The following is a 20,780-nucleotide window of genomic DNA, read 5'->3' on the forward strand; positions in this document are numbered from 1 at the left end:
CAGTAACATGTTCAAAACATTTCTCACAAGAATCTTCTAAAACCTGCCTGCACGAGAATTTTGTGAGGGTGTGAGGATACCACCATTCATCGGAATGCTTTCTTTGCCAATGCGCATGGCCAGATTTGAACTGCTTTGCAGACATACCAACTCTTTCACACACATGGTATGTGTCCAGGTGGGAGAGGACAAGGGTATTTGGAAGAGGAGGAGACAGAGGGTGCATGAAGCTGAACCCTGCAAGGCAGGATGCAGTTGGTCAGTGAGTACGGAAGCTGGCATGCTTGGGAGTGTCCAAAATTGACAGTGACGAGGAACTTGTGGGCGGTGGAGGTAGGGGTGGCAGAGGCTAGGCCAGTATTTAGGGAATGTCAGGGTTAAGGTCCAGAATCTAGCAACATGTTTGGGAAGAAAAGGCAGGAACAGGTGAAGGGTAACTTGGGGACTGGAAGGGAGAGATACAAAGACATCTACAGATCATGACCACGGGGACAGCAAACAAATGGGAAGGCAGATCCATGGGTAACTAAGATTCTGTTTTCCTTATAAATTGGAGGAGGAGTAAAGAAAGCTGCAAGGGAAGCAGTCATAACCGGAAAGGCTGAACAGGAAACACAAGTCCACTTCTGACATGCTTGCCCTTGCCAGCTGTCCTTCCCTACTCTGCCTGCATACAGGGAACTTCAACTCAGAGCTTTATCCCCATGGCCACACAGGATGCAGAAAGCAGGCTCGTGGCCACTGCTGGCCAACACAGCCACCAGATAACTTGGAAGTGGACATGGCAATAAGAAAAATGGAACAGAGAAATAGCTCAGGGTTTCAAACTTCTGTGCATGTCCTGGTGTCTTGTGAAAAGGGGCTGGGGCGGCTAACCCACCCATCAGCCGGTAGAGCTGAAATAGCTGTGAAATCTAGAGCCAAGAAGAGTTCCAAAAATGCATGCAGGTTTCCTTGGCCTGTACATGTTAGGAATTTTCTACAAACACGACGGATCAGAAAAAGAGAGAGAAGAAGAGAGGGGGAGGGGAGTGTTTTTCCATGAAAAGAGCACCTGTCCACTGCCCCTCGGAGCGTGTTCTCAAGGTACCGTCCACATGCACAGGCTTAAAGCTAACAACCCTTGTTGTCTGTGTCTGGAGAATTAAAAAGTCCCGATGCAGTGAGTGTTTGTTTGTTTGGATTTGGATTGTTTTTACTTTATTTGTTTGGTTTGTTTGTTTTTGTTTGTTTTTACTGGCGTCCTCCATTCAAACATTTACATAGGTAGGGATTTCGTTTGTGCTTTGATTCTCAGCAACTATGGAAATACTTCCTGGCAAAATAGGAAACAGAACAACAGAGGAAAGAAAGAAAACACAGAGTTAGTGGTCATGAAGGGTGATGCACTTGACAAGAGCGAAATCCTTTCCTGATGGGTGGCAAGCAGGTCGCCTGGAGCCTCTGGGGGTTTTCCTTAAATTGCAAAGTGTGCCCCAGCAGATCCCCGCTTTGGCGTTGAAGGTGGAGTGGCGTGTCTTGCTCTTTGCAATCGGAGAGATGAGTCACCAGGTTGAGCAGAAGGGGAGGGAGGGGAGGGTAAAGCTACTCTCCTAAGAGAAAACGTGTAACACTTACTCATTTAATGACACTGGAAACAGAAAGGTGTCAGAGACTTTGCAATGTCCTGGCGAGGGAGGGCGGGCTACTTGGATAAAGGAAAACAGCGGCTGTGCTTCGGACCCCGTGGAAATGGGATTGAAAACCAAATGACCCCACCGAGAGGCAACCTGGAAGCTCCAGCAGTGAATACACAGGGTGAACGCCTCTCTGGGCTTGCAGACAGAAAGGCCTTTTTCTTTCCAACCCAAAGCAATTACGCATTTATCGCCCTGTCTCCCCAGATAAAAGAGAGCGAGCTGTGAAAGCCGGACACCCTCCGTGGCTGCAGTGGTTATTATTACTCCCAGCACCAGCCAGTCATTGCATTTAAATTTCCTCTTAACACAGCCACGGGGCTGTCCGCTATCGGTTTAAAGACAGGGCGATGTTTTCATTTAGGTACTCGTTTTTCCCCCCAGTGACCATCTTATCAGGGCCTGCTAGGTGGCTTGGCATCATCACATTAGAGTGAAGCATGAATGGTTACATAGTAATTTATCCGTCGGAGTCAGCATTGCAGGGTCTAGGTGGGAACAGTTACGGCTTCAACTCCTGTTGCCAACAGACAGGAGGAAACAAGAAGAGAAATGGGTCACAACGGTGGCCTCACGCATTTGTCTAAATTCTTGGGAAATTTTCTCTGCCATAAATAAGAGGGTCTCGCAGTCACCCTGGAGACTCTATTCCTAGCTGTTGGATGTGCATGCTTACGTCACAGGCTCTACTGATATATGACAAAGTCCACTTTAACACTTCTGGTAGGGGGCAGGGAAAAAGGAGAAAGAGAGCTGCCCATCTAACCCTCCAGTAGCTCTCTCAGGAAAGCCCACTCCTGGGATGTTCTACAAACTTGGTTCCTCTTGTCCTTAAAATTCTCAGGTTCTGTGTTTTCTGGGGGACAATTTTTAGATGACTGCTAGATTTAAAAAAAAAATCCCAGGGTGATCGGGCTGTCACTCCTCTAGGGCAGGACGCCCTCCTTAAAGCGGTCTCAAGGTGAGGCTGCCAGATCTTGTTCTGGTCGTCACGTACCCCGTCCCTCACACCCTGCCCGGCCCTCCAGGCCACCAGGGCCAGCCTCTGGGGCCAGCCCTTCCCGAGTCTTGTCAGAGCCAATGTTTTGCTCTTTGCCCAAGAAAGCTTATAGCCCAACATTTTAGCAAGGGGTTTTGCAAAAAGAGGAACAAAGCCACGAGGGGGAGGAGGACAACTAGACAGGAGCAGGAAGGCTTTTTCCCTCACTCCAAGGGGAGGAAGCAAGGAAGGAGGTATCTTAGCTGCTTCTCTGAGGGATGTTAGCGTAGAAAACAGTGGTTATGTCAAGCCAGAAAGGGGTTAGAGAGAGAGTCAGCCACTGACTACTCAGGCTGAAGGGCTGACAGCTACTGGGAATCATTTACCTATGAGCTGGGATTCCACCTTCTCATCTATCAGCGGGCCAGGCCTCCTCAGTTCAGTCTGAGAGATATGGGGCCTGCTTTCAGTGGGACTGACTCGACTGACCATCTCCCGTTCTTTCTCATTTTGCATCTGGGCATAAACATTAATCCCGGGGATCTTCCTAAAACATTAACAGAAACCATCACTGCCATGCGCGGGAGACGGACATCACGTGCGACACGTGCTTCTGAACCTGTCCCGGAGAAGGAAGGGGGCGGGGAGCCAAGGACAGAGGCACACGTACCTTTTAAACTTGTAGATGACGAACACGGCCAGCCCCACGAACACCACGGAGAGCAGCATCAGCATGGCGGATCCACTGTGGGTCGGGGTGAGGTCGATCAGTGGGGCTGGGGGAAGCAAGGCATGGGCATGAGCAGGGACATGGGCAGGCGGGACTCCGTGGGAGGCTCACGGTGCTCCCAGAGACAGGGGGAGTCCCAGAAAACCTCGTGGGACCTGCATATAAGATTCACGTCACACAGCTGACACATGGGTGTGTCAGAGCCTGTCCCGGCCTCCAGAATGCTCCAGCCGGCCTGCCACAGAGGGGCAGTGAAGCCAGATTACTTGGATTCAAGGCCAGCTCCACCACGAGCGAGGTGTGGGATCCTGGGCAAATCATTTCAACTTAATGTGCCTCATGGGCTGAGATGAGAAAAGCAGTGCATATCTCATGGGTCTTTGGTCAGGATCTAATGAGTTAATGCATACAAAGCACTGATAACAGCGCTGGGCACATATGAATCTTCTATAAATATTAGCTTTTATCACTACTGCTGCCGCTATTTTTTTCTAATCAATATTTATAATAATATACTTAGCCAATTTTCCCATAATCTGAATGCAAGCATTTCCTTCTTAGCAATGCAGATAATCAGAAAATCTACGAAAAGAATATGTATATGAATTATCCATTTTTTTCTCACTGCTATCCCAGTCATTGTTATGTGAAAGGAAGAACTGAAAAGTAGTCACAGAACACACTAATGTTTTTTACACACAGAAAACTGGTAGCTTAGTGAATATATCTCAAGGGCTGGGGGAGGGGTGTGCGATGGGTGTGGTTTCTACAACCTCTGGAAGCCCTGACAGCTTGTGCTGGGAAGCAGCGGCCTTCTAGGTGAGTGGAATTCACCTCTGGGACTAAACAGATGCCTTTGCTGCCATAGAAGATTCTCCTACCTGGAGCTTGCCCTTAGATTGCAGGTCCAGGGAACATCTCTCTCCACTCCCAAACCTCTTCCATCTCAGGGTCAAACCTGTTGTACTTTAAAACTTTGTTTCCAATTAAATTTCGCCCTCTTGAAAACTGACATTTTGCAAAAATAGCATAGCTCAAGCATAAAAGACAAGCAACATGTACCCCTTAGAAGCCTGAGTGCTGACCTTTTAATGTCCATCAATTGAAGCAAAGCCTGATACTCAAAAATGTGGGTGACCTTTAAGCACCACTTTCTCTGGCTTTTCTCTGTTAAGGGCCCAAAGTGCAAAGTTTTGGTCACTAAAGTTCAAGAGCAGGTAACTGTAATACGGATGGTCTCTGACAAGGCTCGAGGCTGCTCTAGGCTGTCTGGTTATCCTATATAGTAAAAGGCTAATATGCAAATAGACTGAATGGTGGAACGACCAGTCGCTATGACGTGCACAGGCGCTTAATGCAGGAGCTGCCCCCTGGTGGTCAATGCGCTCCCACAGGGGGAGTGCCACTTAGCCAGAAGCCCTGAGCCAGGCTCACGGCTGGTGAGCACAGCAGTGGTGGTAGGAGCTTCTCCTGCCTCCAGGGCAGTGCTAAAGATGTCCGATTGCTGGCTTAGCCATCAGTTGAACATCTCCTGAGGGCTCCCAGACTGTGAGAGGGCACAGGCCGGGCTAAGGGACACCCCTACCCTCCCCCCGCCAGTGCACGAATTTTGTGCACCGAGCCTCTAGTTGTAGGATAACAGCCCAGCCACTCAATAACCCCTATGTACTGTGAAGTATAGTCCATACACCAAATCATTTGGTGAAAAACAAAGTCAAGTCCTCTTTCCCAGAAAACAGGCTCAGTTGTGTTAGTAGAATCAGCCTTTAGGAAGCACTAAGATGAGGCACCCCTGTGATTCTCTCTCCTCTGTAAGTCAAGCAGCACTTAAGCTATTAGGTGTGAGTCTGCAGGTCTGTGTGTGGAAGATGCAGGGGAACACCCACGGCACATGTGGCTTCAGCTTGAAATCACAGAATAGAGGTCTCTTTCAGGTACTTAGAAAGCACAATGCCATCAGCAAAGGAGTCCAGAAATACTTCAGAATTCCCACCCAAATCAGAGCAGAGAACACCTCTGTTAGTCACAGACATCAACATTGACTCACAAATGGAAGACAGGACCTATGGTCTCCACTGAACAGATAAAACGATGAGATTCCCATTGGTTAATGTTGTTCCAAAGGGCGCAGAACTAGTTAGTGGAAGACAAGACTTGACTCCAAGTCATTTATCACACACTCGCCAAACATGCGCGCGCGCACACACACACACACACACACACACACACACACTTCATATATACTCAACCCTGGGCTTGCATTTCAGTGAGGGATAGAAGAAATTTTAAAAGATAGTTTTCAGATAGAGAATTAAGGCAAGAACAATAGCACAAGAAGTAAATGAACAAATGGCACAAGTTAAAATATTAAGTTTTAAAATCATACACGTTGAAACTTGGATGACATGTATACACACATATCTGTATATATGTGTATATATGCATATTATGTGTGCCTAGAGAAATGAAGTCTCATGGATCCACCACCTGTTTCCATGACCATAAATCGACGGTATTATCATTTCCTTTCTACCTTCATCCACTCCCCACAACCCCCAACCACTGGATTATTTTGAAGCAAATCTCAGCTACCTTACAAATTCATATACAACTCTAAAAGATAAGGTCTCTTGCTCTCTCCACATTATCACAATTAAGGAAATAATAATAGGAAGATATTTTAAAGGCAATCTTCTAATGCAAACCTTGACTTTACTGGGAACAAATGGAGACCCAGAGAGGACGAAGATGGTTAGGATGGTTAGAGACAGGTTATTTGCTAAACTTCTAATTCCTAGCTGACAGCTCTTTTAGAATAAGCAGGATATCAGTGTTGTGCTATAACTAGGAAGAATCTTAAGCCTGCTTTAAAGGTTTGGCATTTGAAATAAATGAAAAGCTGAAGAGAAGAAATTACTTTGGCTAGCCTCTCTCTAAGACAGAAAGCCAACATACACACACACACACACACACACACACACACACACTCTATTCTCCTTCCCTTCCCCCATCTCTAGCTTAACTCTTCCAATTCTAAACCACTCCCACTCAAATCCACATTCCTAAGCAAGCGGCATTAATACTGCTTAGTAATTAGCACATTATTTTGGGAAATGAGCTTCTGTGTCCCATGTTCTAAAACCCACTCCTCTCCCTCTCCCACCCGTTCCGCACTTCACAGAGGCAGGCCAGTGGGCAAGCAGACGCAGCAGGCAGAGGCGGGAGGGAGACCGATACCATTGCCCTCTGTATTCTTCTTGCTGAGCTGCGCCTGCATATAAACAGGCCATTATTGCTCCACACAACAGCAGCTGCATGTCTTAGTTTGCCCAACACTTAGGTGCGTTTGTATGTTTTGCTGAGGAATGGAAAATTGTGATAAATGGGCTTTAGCTTGTTGTGTGGAATTAGCAAAACTTAATCCCTCTCCAATTGCAGCATAAACAAGGTGGAAGCAGAGGGGAAAGTGCTGAGCAGTTTATCTGCCATTATTCATGCACAGAGCAACAAGGACAGGACAGCACTGCAAGTCACCGGACGTTTCTCAGTGTGGGTGCTGGCAAACACACTTCTAAAATCCCATGAGGACCTCAGAAATGCACCAGAGTTTCACCTTCTGTGCATGAACACCTAGATTGATTATAATAATAGCCATGCTTACAGTAATAACAACAGTCTTGGTATATAGTGAGAGCTAAATAAATGGTCATAAATTGCACGTGTGAGAGCAAAGTCAAAATTCCACATTTAGGGTGAATTAATTGATAGATATGGTTCCTTTTGTGGAGTCAGATTCTCTTCCACTTATGGCTAAGTGGCTTAAACTGAATCTAAGTTTCCTCATCTACATAATGGCGATAAAACATGTTTATTTTAGAAAGTTGTGAGAATAAAGTAAGATAATATCTTTGAAGCCTTAGCATAGTCGCAGTGATGGCGAACCTTTTGAGCTTGGCGTGTCAGCATTTTGAAAACCCTAACTTAACTCTGGTGCTGTGTCACATATAGAAATGTGTTGATATTTGAAACCATAGTAAAACAAAGACTTATATTTTTGATATTTATTTTATATATTTAAATGCCATTTAACAAAGAAAAATCAACCAAAAAAATGAGTTCGTGTGTCACCTCTGACACGCGTGTCATAGGTTCGCCATCACTGGCATAGTGTCTGGTACATGCCCAATATATATTTTTTAATATATTTTTATTGATTTCAGAGAGGAAAGGAGAGAGAGAGAGAGAGAGAGAGAGAGAGAGAGAGAGAGAGAGACATCAGTGATGAAAGAGAATCATTGATGGGGCTGCCTCTTGAGCCCGCAACCCAGGCATGTGCCCTGACCAGGAATCGAACCATGACCTCCTGATTCATAGGTCAAAGCTCAACCACTGAGCCACATCAGCCAGTCATGCCCAATATCTATATATATAAAAGGCTAATATGCAAAGTGTCTCCTCGGGAGTTTGACTGGGAGACCAGAAGTTTGATCGCTTGTTATGACGTGCACTGGGGGTGGCGCAGAACATGGAGGGTGACCAGCAGTGGAGGTGAGGAGGTGAGGAGTCAGGGGGAACCATGCAGTGGCGGCGTGCGGGTGGTGACGGAAAGAGGAGGCAGGGAGGTGGTGAGGCGGGGAACCTGATCAGTCCTGATAGCTGGCCAGGCATAGGGACCCTACCCATGCATGATTTTGTGCACTGGGCTTCTAGTTTTTAGTATCATCATATCATTGCTACCATATAGCTGAAAGTGTATTCTATAGAAAACCAGCCCTGAAAGATGACGAAAGCGTGCCGAAACCAGTTTGGCTCAGTGGATAGAGCGTCGGCCTGTGGACTGAAGGGTCCCAGGTTCGATTCCGGTCAAGGGCATGTACTTGGGTTGCGGGCACATTCCCAGTAGGGGGTGTGCAGGAGGCAGCTGATCGATGTTTCTCTCTCATCGATGTTTCTAACTCTCTATCTCTCTCCCTTCCTCTCTGTAAAAAATCAATAAAAAATATATATATTTTTTTTTTAAAAAAAGAAAGATGATGAAAGAGTTCTGTGGTCAAATACTTTTTAGAAGTGTTAGATGGGCATCCGCCATCTTGGAGATTCATGATGCTCAAGAGTGTATTATGTTGAAAGTTCACAGCAATCTTGCATGAACAAAACTAATTTAACTTTAGAGTTTCACACACTCATTAGACCACAGACCCATGTTCCACACAACACATGTTAGGAAATGCCTCCTCCTGAGCACCACTTTCCCCTTTGCTGCAGCCTTGGCTCTTTGTATGGTTATTTCCAAGTTTTAAAGTCCACACCGTGACTAGGAAAGCCGTGCAGAAAACCCTTGTTGCTGTCTGTATTCACTCTCATTCTATCCAAGAGACTTTCTTAGAGAGCGTCTATCTGCACTATGACCCTGACACTTTGAACTGTTATTACATCCCTAATCCAGAAGTTGGTGCTATCAAAAAGTTGCAAAAGCAAGTTCACCAAAGCTTGATTTTCTTTTTTTTTTCTCTTTCCTCCAAAGAGAGCCAAGCCAGGCTTCTAGTGACATGCCTTGAATATCATAAAATCCATGTGGTCTGAAATACCTTTTTTAGAAATTGAGATGGTATGAGCATATAGAGAAAGATTATCTAGAGTGCAGAAAGGTTTACATGTACAGAGCACCCTCACTTGGCCAACAGGCCTTCTCTCTGGTCCAAATCCAACCCAGTTGGGGAGTCTTAAGGATGGCTATGCCCTACTGAATTGAAGCCAAGATCTTGGAGGCCAGATTGAGTGGGAATTCCCAGGGAAGCTCTAATGACTCAGGAAGCACTGCTGCTAATTCTAAACTTTGGATGAGTCTCTAAGAACATCTAGTCACCAGATGTTGAGGTCACTTGGCCAACTCGTAACAACCATGGGTACCACAAAGACCAAGCTTATCACCGTGCTGAACAGAGAGGAAGAGAAAGATGCCTTTGTTTTCTAGGATTGAAAGTCAAGGAAGAATCCTACTTCCTAAGTAAATAATTTCTCAAAGTATAGTTAACAGACTGCCTGAATAGAATCACGTGGAGAACTTGTAAAAAAGCTGTTTCCAAGGGTTCACTTGAGAAAACATACATCGGTTTCTGAGAGTAGGTCCCAGAATATGTAACAAGCTACATAGGTCATAATTATGCATCTGTGTTTGAGAGTACCACATAGAAGGCCCCACCTACTGCTACTCATAAAACATCTAGTCCTTGTCTTTAGTGTGTGCCTGAACTTTATATTTTCAGGGTCACTAAAAGAAAACAAAGCAAAACAAAACACAAAAATACATGTTTTTATTGCTAACAGTGGATCAAGGTGGCTATGGATAAATTGCATTGTTGGGTCAATTCTCTACTTCTATCTGTGTCCACGCCTTGTACAATTTGAGTTTGAAGCTTATCCCACCAAGAGGTGACATCTGTTTCCTCACCCCTTGAATAGGAGCTAACATTATGACGTGATTTGGGAGTGGAATGAAATGGAAGTGATGGTATGCCAATTGTGAGCTTCCAGGCCTTGAGGACTTTCTCTTTCTCTACCCCTCCCAGAATCCTATCACTGCCATGTGTGAACAAGCCTGGAGAAGCCTGCTGAAGGATGAGAGAGCATGTGGAGGGGAGTTTAATTATTCCAACTGAGGCCATTCTAGAGCAGCTTATATCTAACTGACCCCCAATATGTGGGGCAGCCCAGCCAAGGTCAATAGAGCTCTCTACCCAACAATCCATAGCTGATTGTAGACACACAATAAACACAGACCAGAACCACCCAGCTGATTCACAGTCTCATAAGCAGTAACACATGCTTATTGTTAAGCCACTGAATACCTAGGTGTTTGATTACATAGCAATAGGTTATGCATATCTTCTTTTCTCAAAACTCTTCTCTTTCTACTAGTTAAATATCCAATGAACAATTCTCACCTTTGGGTTCTACTTTATCCAATTCTTTATCTTGTTCTGGACTTCTGTCCCCACTGGTAGGGTAGCAGGGTCTAAGTATGATGACCATAAATGTTCACTTCTAAACCAGAACACTTTGAAAATGAAACGGAGTGCTATTAAAGCTTATGCAGACACAACAGATATAATCCAACAGTTTTGGCCACTCTAGGTTTAAGGAACTTGGTGTTTAAGAGGTAGCTAATCCTATGTTCTGGAATCTTCTCTATATTTTACATGTATTTTCCTGACTTCTTTTTTTCATTGCCAGTTTTTCTTGACTATCTGCCTTGCCCTACCCTTGGGAAACAGTATCATCTAACTACCATTTATTCTATCCTGATGCATGTTTGTGTACTGCCCATGAGTTGTTCATCTGATCACTCCCTCCCCCTTGACCACCTCTGCCCAAGAGTTTCTAGATACATCCTCAAGGTTGGCCAATTCAGGCCAGTTACCCTGTCCTCATTTCAGGCCCTTTAATGAGGCCAGAGAATCAGAAAATGGTGAAGACAGACTCTGTTAGAAGCTACGGAACAACCTCATTGCGGGTCCCTGGCACATTTATGAAAATATCACATTCATTTAATTACACTGGGGATAGGGATATGTTTAGATATCTTCACATCTGTTATTACTTATAACATCACAACAGCTCAATAACTGGCAGAAGCCACTGGGTCTATGTGTCTGTGAAAAAGCCTAATTATTTATAAGAGGAGAAAAAAAACTGTATTTAGTTTTGGGAAAAATACAATTAGCATGACTTTAGGCACAAAAGACTTGTAAATGACAACTGTGTAAATAATAAGAAAACCAGAGACTAAAGAGACAGATCAATTTATTGGCTGTGGAAGAATTTCACTAGTACTAATTGCATCCCTAAATGGAAAATGTTACTGCAACAATTTGTTTCACTTTACAGTTCAGAGCTCCACAACTCCACAATCTGGCATCTGCATCTATAACCATGTGGCGTAGATTATATTGTATTTTCTAAAGCTTCTTGACCAATCTTAATTCTACCTTAAGTGCCAGGGGTCTTCCTCCGTGTGAAACTCTCACATGGGATTCACAATGTAGCCTGACCTAGGCTGGAATTCTGACTTCCGTATCCCCTCCCACATTTACTCATAACATAGCCAGTGACAGCAACGGCAGCCTGGAAATATTAATTCTCTAATATCTCTGCGATACTATCATTTTTATTACACCTGAAAAATAAATTAAACCAGTCAGCAGCAACGATGGAGGCCGAGATAACAGTTTTATGAAAAACCCACACATACCCTTGACAAAGGACAGTTTTCCTAGAACAGAATGGCTTACACAAGACAAGTGCTAGACAGACGGGAGGGGGTGGGTGCAGTTACTGTATATTATTATTTTTTTTAATTCAACCTGGGATTTGAGGCTCTTCCCTTGAGAAATATTAACTTTTCTCTTTTTAAAAGCGTATGTCTCAGAAACTCCAGAAGGGCAGTGACCCCACGGAAAAGCTAAGGGTTGATGAGCACCCTCATTCTCCAAGACATGCAGAAATATAGTGAGACGCGGATGGATCATTTTCTGCTCATACTAGCACATTAACGGCATCTAGAAAACATCATTTGTTTAACTTGCATAAAACTCGTGGCTCTCCAAGCACATCTGCCACTAAGACTCTAGTGCGACTCAAATCATTTGTCAACTGCTTCATGGCCACAGCGTTTGGCTGGCCTTTGCCATTCATCTAGATTATGGATGTGGTCTATCTCAGATCCAGAGACATGCTTCATTTTTCTCCCCTTACTGCCACTGTCGTCTACCCAGGCTGCCAATTAGGTTGGCACCAGATATGCCGAGAAATTAGATTTTAATGTTGATGACGAATTTCCTCCTACTCTTAATATCACAGCACCCCCCCCTTTTTTTAAAGCATGCCTCTGCTTTACTGGATGCTCTGAGTTATAAATCAGATTTATTGCTGGAGATAGATGGGCCCCTTTCCTTGTTACGCAGATGAATTTCTGTCCCTGGAATGTTCCCTGAGAGTGGTTGTTGAGATTGGTGAAGGGCAGGGCGGGCTGCATGGGCATCATTCTGGGAACTTGTTAAAATTGCAGATTTCCAGATATCACTCCCTGGGATTCTGATTCAGGGTGTGTGTGCGGTGAGGCCTGAGAAATCTCTGCTTTTGTGAATCTTCCTGGGTAACAGTGATGCAGAGTTAGGCACAGGAATAGCTTCTTTATAGCAGGGATCTACACGGGGTTAGAAAGAGTCTCCCCAACCACAAACAGGTTTTTCATTTATCCCACATGTACTGAGGGAACCTGTGGGCTCCATCTCTTCTAGTCCCTCTATGTAGAGGTCCTGCTCCCCAAGTTTCAGATTATTTGCCCAACAAATAAATCCTGTGAAATGCAAATGACCTTGGAAGTGCTGTTGTTTGTAATTTAGTATGAATCACTCTAGTTAGGTTTTATGTTCTCAAATAAGATGCTAGCCCATTCTTTAACGTCTATTCTCATGAAGAATCTCATCTATTCTACCAGGGAAGAATCAACAAGGTTTTAAGTTTCTTCTCCCCTTCCCCTAAACCACCCCCTGCCCCATCAAATAAATTACCACCTGTTGCCACTTGGGTTGAAAACTTCTTGTAAATGTGTAAATAATTTATTAAAAAAGAGAAAGGATTATGGATTGTTGCCCAAACCTATTTTTTAAATCCCTTCACCTGCCCCTTCTTCCCTTTTCCATGTTTATTATATTTTATTATCTCAAAGCTTCATTAACAAAAGGTTTCTCTCTAGCATGCACAGATGATAAACAAAGTTAATAATATATAAGGCATATTTGTCTTCCCTGAATTTCATCCCTTTCTCTTTTCCCAACTCATAATTTTACCTTCAGTAAATATACCCAAGGGAAATATTTGAGAGCACGTATCTAGGTGTTCCAAACCATGTGCAACTATGCCTCACTCAACACATACACCATATGATATCACCTCGCTGTGCTTCTGCTCAACACAGCGCTCCCACTGGGTGTGCTTCCTTTTCCTTCCTTTGGTGAGCTCCTATTCAACATGAAGGTTCCTCTCTACTGAACCTTCTATATGGACTATTTTTCATCGTCTTGACTTAGAATGAGTAAAGCTTCATGCGATTAGTATTTGTGCCTCATGTCTAGCCAGTGTGGAGTGAGTGAGCGTTCTAATTCATTTCATATCCCTGGATGAACCATCGTGTTAAAGGAACAATGACAAGTGAGGCACAGAATCATGTGATAAACAAGAGAATAAATCTAAACTGGAACTTATCCTTGAGTAAATTCCAAGCTATTAGAGGCCATGAGAAGATTATTGGCATTTTAGGGATATTTTTGTAACGGGCCACGTTTCTTTTTCCATAAGGACCTACAGAGATGAAATGTTCTGCAGCAGTTTCAGAGCCTTCCTGTGAGTCTTGCTGGAAAACAAACAAACAAACAAACAAAAAACCCTCTCTCTAAGATGACATCATAGCTCTTAAAAAAGAATATAAATAAGTACAAAATCACATAAATAATTGAATAAATAGAAGGCAGGGTAAAAGCATGGATGAGAGAAAACTCAAGGGAGATGTCACAAATGACACGAGGAAGGGCCAGCTTGTCTGATAAAGTGAGGATAGTGCGCCCTAAGGTGTGTGACTTGAGCTCTTTCATGAAGTGAGGGTGCTCTCTGATATTGGAAACATTCCCCTCAGGGCCAGAGCAGGAAAATAATGGCCGATAAGTTACACCTGCTTTAGTCTCTTTCAGGAACAGCTCCTCAAGCCTGCCCTACTCCTGTTGTCTCTGGAATCTCTTCTTCCAGAATACAGAACTCTCATTGTCCTTCAACCTTCCCCTTCCCACAATGTGCATATCAATGATTATAATATGTAATAAATTACATATTCTGGCACAAGAAAAACACAGAGATGGGTTTTCCCTGGATGCTTATTAGATAAATGAATGCTAGGCTATTCATTTATCAATTATTTGGTAAGATGCAGCATCTCATAGAACAGGTTCAAAATTAAACAAACTGAATCTGCAGGTAAGTTGGAGAACGAGATTTTGAATATATCTCTTCAACTTAGAAACTGATGATACATCTAATTATTTATAAAGCAATATTTATTGAGCACCTGATTTGTTGCAAGTTCTCCATGGGGTACCAAGGTGGAGACAATATTAAGATATGCTAAACTGTGTCCTTAAGAAGTTAAATAAGAGTGATGATGATGATGGCAACAATAAAGATTTTAAAGATTTTAATAAAGATTTTCATTCATCCCTTGTCTGTGAGCTCAGACAAGGGATAGATGAAATCCAGGGAAAGGTCTCTAGAAAAGATTCATGCACATGTTGGCATTGTGTTGAGCCTTAAAATAAAAATAGACTTAGGAGGTGTAGACAGATGGAGAAGGGGGAGAAATAGTCCAGTTGGGAGTAGAATGAGGAAAGGTACACTTCAGTCAAAACACCAGTGTGTCCAGTCCAACATCCAGCTTGATAGATGTCTACTCCCTTTTCCAACTCCCTGGGTTGTTTTGTAACATCCTAGCCTTTTTCTGCTAAACATCGATGCCAGCTACCATCAGGTTCTAAAAGCCAAAGAGAACCACCCTGGCATGGCCCTCCCTCAAACTTCCCGACACCTTCTCATTCTCTCCCCGTTCTCACACATTTTCACATCTCTCCTTTCTGCAGAGAATTTCAGAAACATATCTGTCAGGAGTGGTATGGCCTCAAGAGTAATTGCACAGAAATGGAGAAGCAGAGGAAAGGCTGAGAATAAACAAGGACTGCTAAAACAAAGTTTAGCTCAGCTTAGATATCAAAGTTAATGAATTCCCCAATAGACCATGAGAGCGGGGGTGGGAAACGAACTCAATCCAATCTCTAATGACACCCAGGTATCTGGAAATGCTTACCTTGTGTTCGCATAAAACTTAACAGGGAGCTGAATTTGAGACACAAAATAAGGATAGTAAATTCCTGAAAGGAGACAGTTCTTTTTCCTTGGAGACAAACCAAATTATGCATTGCCTCTTTCACCAGCAACATATTCTGGCTCAAACATTTTTAAAAGAAGGCTGCTGAACATCTGCTGAGCAATTAATGGAATGCAGCAGTGTGCTGTAATGGTCCCTGGGAAGGTATTAGCAATCCTGCTTATGAGACATGAAATGTTGCAAACAGTGGCCTTTTTTCCTTTTTTGAAAAAAAAATTGTATTTTCTTCTGCCTGCGCAGGAGGAAAAGAAGAAGGGAAAGGTAGCTGAGGTGAAAGATCTGCATCAAATACTCTTCCTCGTTGTTTTTTCTTTTCCCCAGGTTTCTTCATACCCATAAATAGGAATGTGTTCATTTTAACTTAATAAAAGAAATTGTGGCAAGTGTCTCAATGCACTGACTCCCCCACCCCACATGCCAAGCTTTCTATGTGCAAAGGAACTTCCTCCACTGTCTCAGTAGATATACTCTACCACCCTGTTCAAATGGTTTTAAAAAAAAATCATACAGTTGCAGCTAACTTAGTAACAATCTCCAACAGACAACTTGGCCCACATATATTTTACTTCTTTATCACAATTACTGAAATACTAATCTTAACACAAACATTGTCTTTAGTATATAGAAGTCTGGCTGAGTGAGCTGGTACCTGTGGGTACCACCAGTTCTAACACTATTATGACAAGCATGGCTAAACTCAACATAACAGAAGTTTCCAAGACCAAGTTATTGAGTCAGCCCTTCACATTCTTTTCCTTTGCTCTTCTAACTAGAGCTAGTTATTCCAATACACGTCTACATCTACTCCAGCCCCTGAGCCAGTCCTAACAGGAAGCTCAATAAGCCAGTTGATTGGGTTGGGAATTACAACGCCAAAAGGTCCTACTATTAAATCTAACAGGGAAGAGCCTCGAACAGCCACAATGGTTGGAAATCAAATTTTTTTCTCACTCTATCCAAATTGGCCCCGTTTAAGATTGGGCTTCTGCCTTGAACTATATTGTTATTGTCTTATTCTTTGGCAACCTCACATCATACATATCTAAACTGCAGGGGGCTCTCATTCAAATCTCAGTGTGCTTACCTGAGCTCCCAGAAATATCCCTCCCTTTGGCCGGTCCTTCTTCCCAGAGATCTGAGTCCTGCTCTCCAAATTCCCCACTATGGAATAAACTCTGAACATTAATTAGGGAAATTTTCCAGATCTTCTGAATTTTGCATTATTCCTTGCCACCTGGAGCTTAAACCAATAACAATAAACCTGTCATTGCTATGGGGAATGGGCTTTTTCTCCCACATGGATTCATGGATGACTTTGCTGTATCCCTTTCTCTGGCCAAGCCACTGGCCAAACCAGTTTCAATTAAATACCTGCTTTTTTATTCTTATTTTTCAGCTTGATCCCAGCTTTATACCAGATGTCATTATAGGAAAGCATCCTTAAGAAACATTTGAGGTAAGATTTCAAATTCAGCAACATGATCTGACCATCTGACCATCTTTGGAATGTGATGTGAATGAGGTCAATAAAAACCAGGCACATAACATAACTGATAGACGAGAGGTTTGGGAGAAGAAACGAATGAAATGTTAGTGGCCTCCAGAATGATAGACTGGGAAAGTAGGTTAGGTCTCTATTCTGATCTGTGATGCTCCCCTTTCTAACAAAGGCCCCTGGTAAATAACAGGGGAGTGTTTCCTAAGAAATCAAGGCACCCAGCTGAAAGCAAAATATACTGCCTGAAGACAGTGCTTATTTAGAAGGTGAGCATGCTGTAAAGCAAATTTTGCCTCCCAAGCGATGAAGTAGATGAGGTTCAGTCTTCCCCCTGAACAGATTGGACCATCATTTAAATTAAATAAACAAATAACCTTTTGTTTTCCGGTTAATCCTAACCCAAGGATATTTTTCCATTGATTTTTAGAGACAATAGAAAGGAGGGAGGGAAAGGAAGAGAAAGAGAGAAAAACATTGATGTGAGAGAGACACATAGGTTGGTTACCCACATGTGCCCCTACTGGGGCTAAGGAGTGAACCCTCAACCCAGGTATGTGCTCTTGACTGGGAATCAAAACCATGATCTTTGGTCTGCAGGCTAACACTCTAACCACTGAGCACACAGGTCAGTGCAGTAAACCCATTTAAAACTATTTCAATTAGTTATTTTCTACTGATTTGACAAAAGTTGTCAGTGGCATGGCTATTAGCATGATGTTTCTGGACATTGTTCATTTGCTTTAACCAGCTATGTGTAACAGTCATGTGTCAGTTACCACTATTCACCAAAGGCCAAAGGTCAACCTTCTAAGTAGGAAACTGCCAATTTAGATCACCAAATGCCCTGAGATAAGTAGGCAGACCCTTAGCTAAGGGGTTGCTCTAGTAGGGGCTACTTAACAGTTCTGATTTCTTACACCTTATTTCTTCAGGGCATTTTCATCAGCAATATAATTCAAAACATGACATTTGTTAATTTGCTTCCTGCCCAGCTTTCCCTTGTGATGGAAGCTTCATGAAGGCAGAGACTATTCCATTCAGAGAACACTGCTTGGCTCAGAGCAGGCAGGCACTCAATAAATGTCTGTTCAATGGCTGCATTAGGATAGCAAGCTGTAGAATAACAAATCAACCTGACTCAGTCCTCCTTCCTCTTATGAGTCATCTTCCTCAAGTGACTCTCAGAATCAGCCATACCTCTGCTCAAAGGTCTCTTAGCCTTCCCGAAGCCCAGCAAAGGAAGTACACACTGCCAAGCCTGGCGGAGTTCCACACTCTACCTCCATATCCCATGCTTAGGAAGATTGACTTAAAAATTGTTTTTATTGATTTCAGAGAGGAAGGGAGAGGGAGAAAGAGAGAGAAACATCAATGATGAGAGAGAGAGTCATTGATTGGCTGCCTCCTGCACACAACCTGGGCCTGTGCCCTGACTAGGAATCAATCCGTCCCTGACTGGGAATCAATCTGTGACCTCCTGGTTCATAGTTCAACGCTCAACCACTGAGCCACACCAGATGGGCAGGAATAGTGACTTTTAAATATTCATTCTTTTAAGACAGAGGGATTATTTTATAACAAAAAATTATGAAATCATAATAAAAGGAAAAAATACAATATAAAGAGAAAAGAGGCCAACCTTCTTGGCCTTCCTATAGACCTAGGCACACCTCCAGAGTCTCCAGGAAACCAGAGACTAAAGTTGGAAACTCTTGCTCTTTGTCCCTACTTATTCCATGTTCCTTCCTTGGTGCTTTGGTGCTTGGAATATCTCTGGCATTTAATCCTAACCATCCATCCACGTCCTCCAAGATCCTTTCCTGTATCATTCTGACTGGGTATAATTTATTTCTGACTTACATTTCCTATACATCTTTGTTAATAATATAAGGAGTAAAAACAAAAACACACACAATAGCTTACTATCTGCCAGACATTACTCTAAGTGCATTACTTAAATTAACGCAATCCTCACACAATCCCACTGACGTAGGTGCTACTGCCATCTCTAAGGCCCAGAGAAATGAAGTCTCTTCTCAAGTTCTATATAGTGAGTCAGTGATGGGGCCAAGATGAAAACCATTGGTCTGGCTGCAAGATTGACAACTCTAAGTGCTTAAGTATGCCCTTTTGCCTCCCTACCTGAGCATGTAGGCACATTACTCACTGAGATACCCCACCACTGCCCATCCCCCCACTTCAGAGCACCACCACCACTGCTACAGAAAACTTTGCCCCATCACAACCAGATCATATGTATTTTGAGGACAAAGATCATTTCCTACTGTACCAGCAAAGTAATTTGCAAAAATAAGTACTCAATAAATATTAATTTAATTTAGTATTGATACAACCAATAATAGCTATTTCTATTTACATGGGATTACCTGCATTATCATTGAGACTTCTATATAGCCTTAGGAAGAGGGTTTATGTCTCCTACCTTCTATAGGTGAAGAGACAGAAACTCAATGACATTAGTTAATTTGTAAGATCATGACCAACTTGGGATTCAATTCCTGGCGACAGCCCTGTACAATTGCTAAGTCCCAGGTATTTCCACTGACTACTGTATCTCAAAACTTTAAAAAAATATTTGTAACATGAATAATTTGAAAATAAGGTTTTGCAGAAAGACCGGGAAAAAATGTTATTTGTAGAATTAACTTTATTTTTAAGATTTCTGTTCAGATGAAACTTGCTATTATTTGAGGAGTATGTATTTAGGTGAATCATTATTGGTTTTCGCCAGGACTAAGAAAATGCACTTTATTCTGTTGCCTTTCTGATAAGGAGAAGCACCATCTAGTTTTGTTATGATAAAAGGATAGATTGAGAATCCCCTTTACTAGAGCCACAAGGAAAGACAGGGGACATGCAAACTGACCTGCTGTTAAGTGTGCTGCGTGGACGAGGACTTGGATCCCGGGTTTCAGCTCAAAGTGCACCGAGTTCTGGTTGAGCTTGTGGATCAGTAGCTCCGATATCTGAAAGAAGCAGTGTCATAGTGGGTGCCACCAAAACTGTCATACTGACTATAAACAAATGTGCTGAGAAATATGTATTGCATTTACCAAGGCATTCCCAATAGTATGCTTGTGAATTATATAAATAAGTTTTAATAGGATGCCTTTATTCCAGAATATGAAGAAGTAATAATAATTATTTTTTAAAATATATTTTTATTGATTTCAGAGAGGAAGAGAGAGAGAGAGAGAGAGAGAGAGAGAGAGAGAGAGAGAGAGAGAGAAACATCAATGATGAGAGAGAATCATTGATCAGCTGCCTCCTGCATGCCCACACTGGTGATCTAGCCGACAACCTGGGCATGTGCCTTGATGGGGAAGAGAACTGTGACCTCCTGGTTCATAGGTCGAAGCTCAACCACTGAGCCACACCAGTCGGGTAGAAATAATTATTTTTAAGCATGACCTGACTTTACATACTAAATGCTACAAAATAGGTCAAATAATTAGTACATCAAATACTTTTTACAATTAAAAACTTTCCTGTGATAGCTTAGAAAAGTCATGCCCAGTTTTTAAAATTTGTTATAGACAGAGCTTAAAAGAAGCAGACATGTACAAGTTATACGTTGTGGTGAGATTCATATACAAGTATTTTATTAACTGCTAGATTCCACCTTATTCCTCCCTATGCCGCCCACCCCTTCCCCAACCCATGCCTTGTGGTTTTCACAGAATAGCTACTTTATGAATATTTATTGATTGGCAAATGTAGTTCTTCTAAAATAATACATTATATAGTTGAAACAAAGTGCAACCACAACTTAAGTAATGAATTGGCTGACCCCTGTTTCAGGTGTAGGACATCAGCTGACCGGCTACTTGGGCTGACACGTGTACTAGACAGATGCAGGGAATTCTGGGTCTCAGAATATTTAACCC

The 20,780-nt window shown here is 42.8% G+C and overlaps 1 protein-coding gene across 1 annotated transcript in view; it reads right to left on the minus strand.

Moving 5' to 3' along the window:
- Positions 1-1,237: 1,237 nt before the first annotated feature.
- SORCS1 (sortilin related VPS10 domain containing receptor 1) overlaps positions 1,238-20,780 on the minus strand; it is a 290,995-nt gene continuing 271,452 nt past the window's right edge. The window contains exons 24-27 of the mRNA XM_006088177.3: positions 19,760-19,859; positions 3,326-3,431; positions 3,042-3,202; positions 1,238-1,315 (exon numbers count right to left, since the gene is read on the minus strand). Of these exons, the coding sequence (XP_006088239.1) occupies positions 1,251-1,315; positions 3,042-3,202; positions 3,326-3,431; positions 19,760-19,859 (432 nt within the window). The 3' untranslated portion in view covers positions 1,238-1,250. The remainder of the gene's footprint in view (positions 1,316-3,041; positions 3,203-3,325; positions 3,432-19,759; positions 19,860-20,780) is intronic.

The sequence above is a fragment of the Myotis lucifugus genome, unplaced genomic scaffold (genome assembly GCF_000147115.1).
Source record: "Myotis lucifugus unplaced genomic scaffold, Myoluc2.0 scaffold_44, whole genome shotgun sequence".
NCBI lineage: Eukaryota > Metazoa > Chordata > Mammalia > Chiroptera > Vespertilionidae > Myotis > Myotis lucifugus.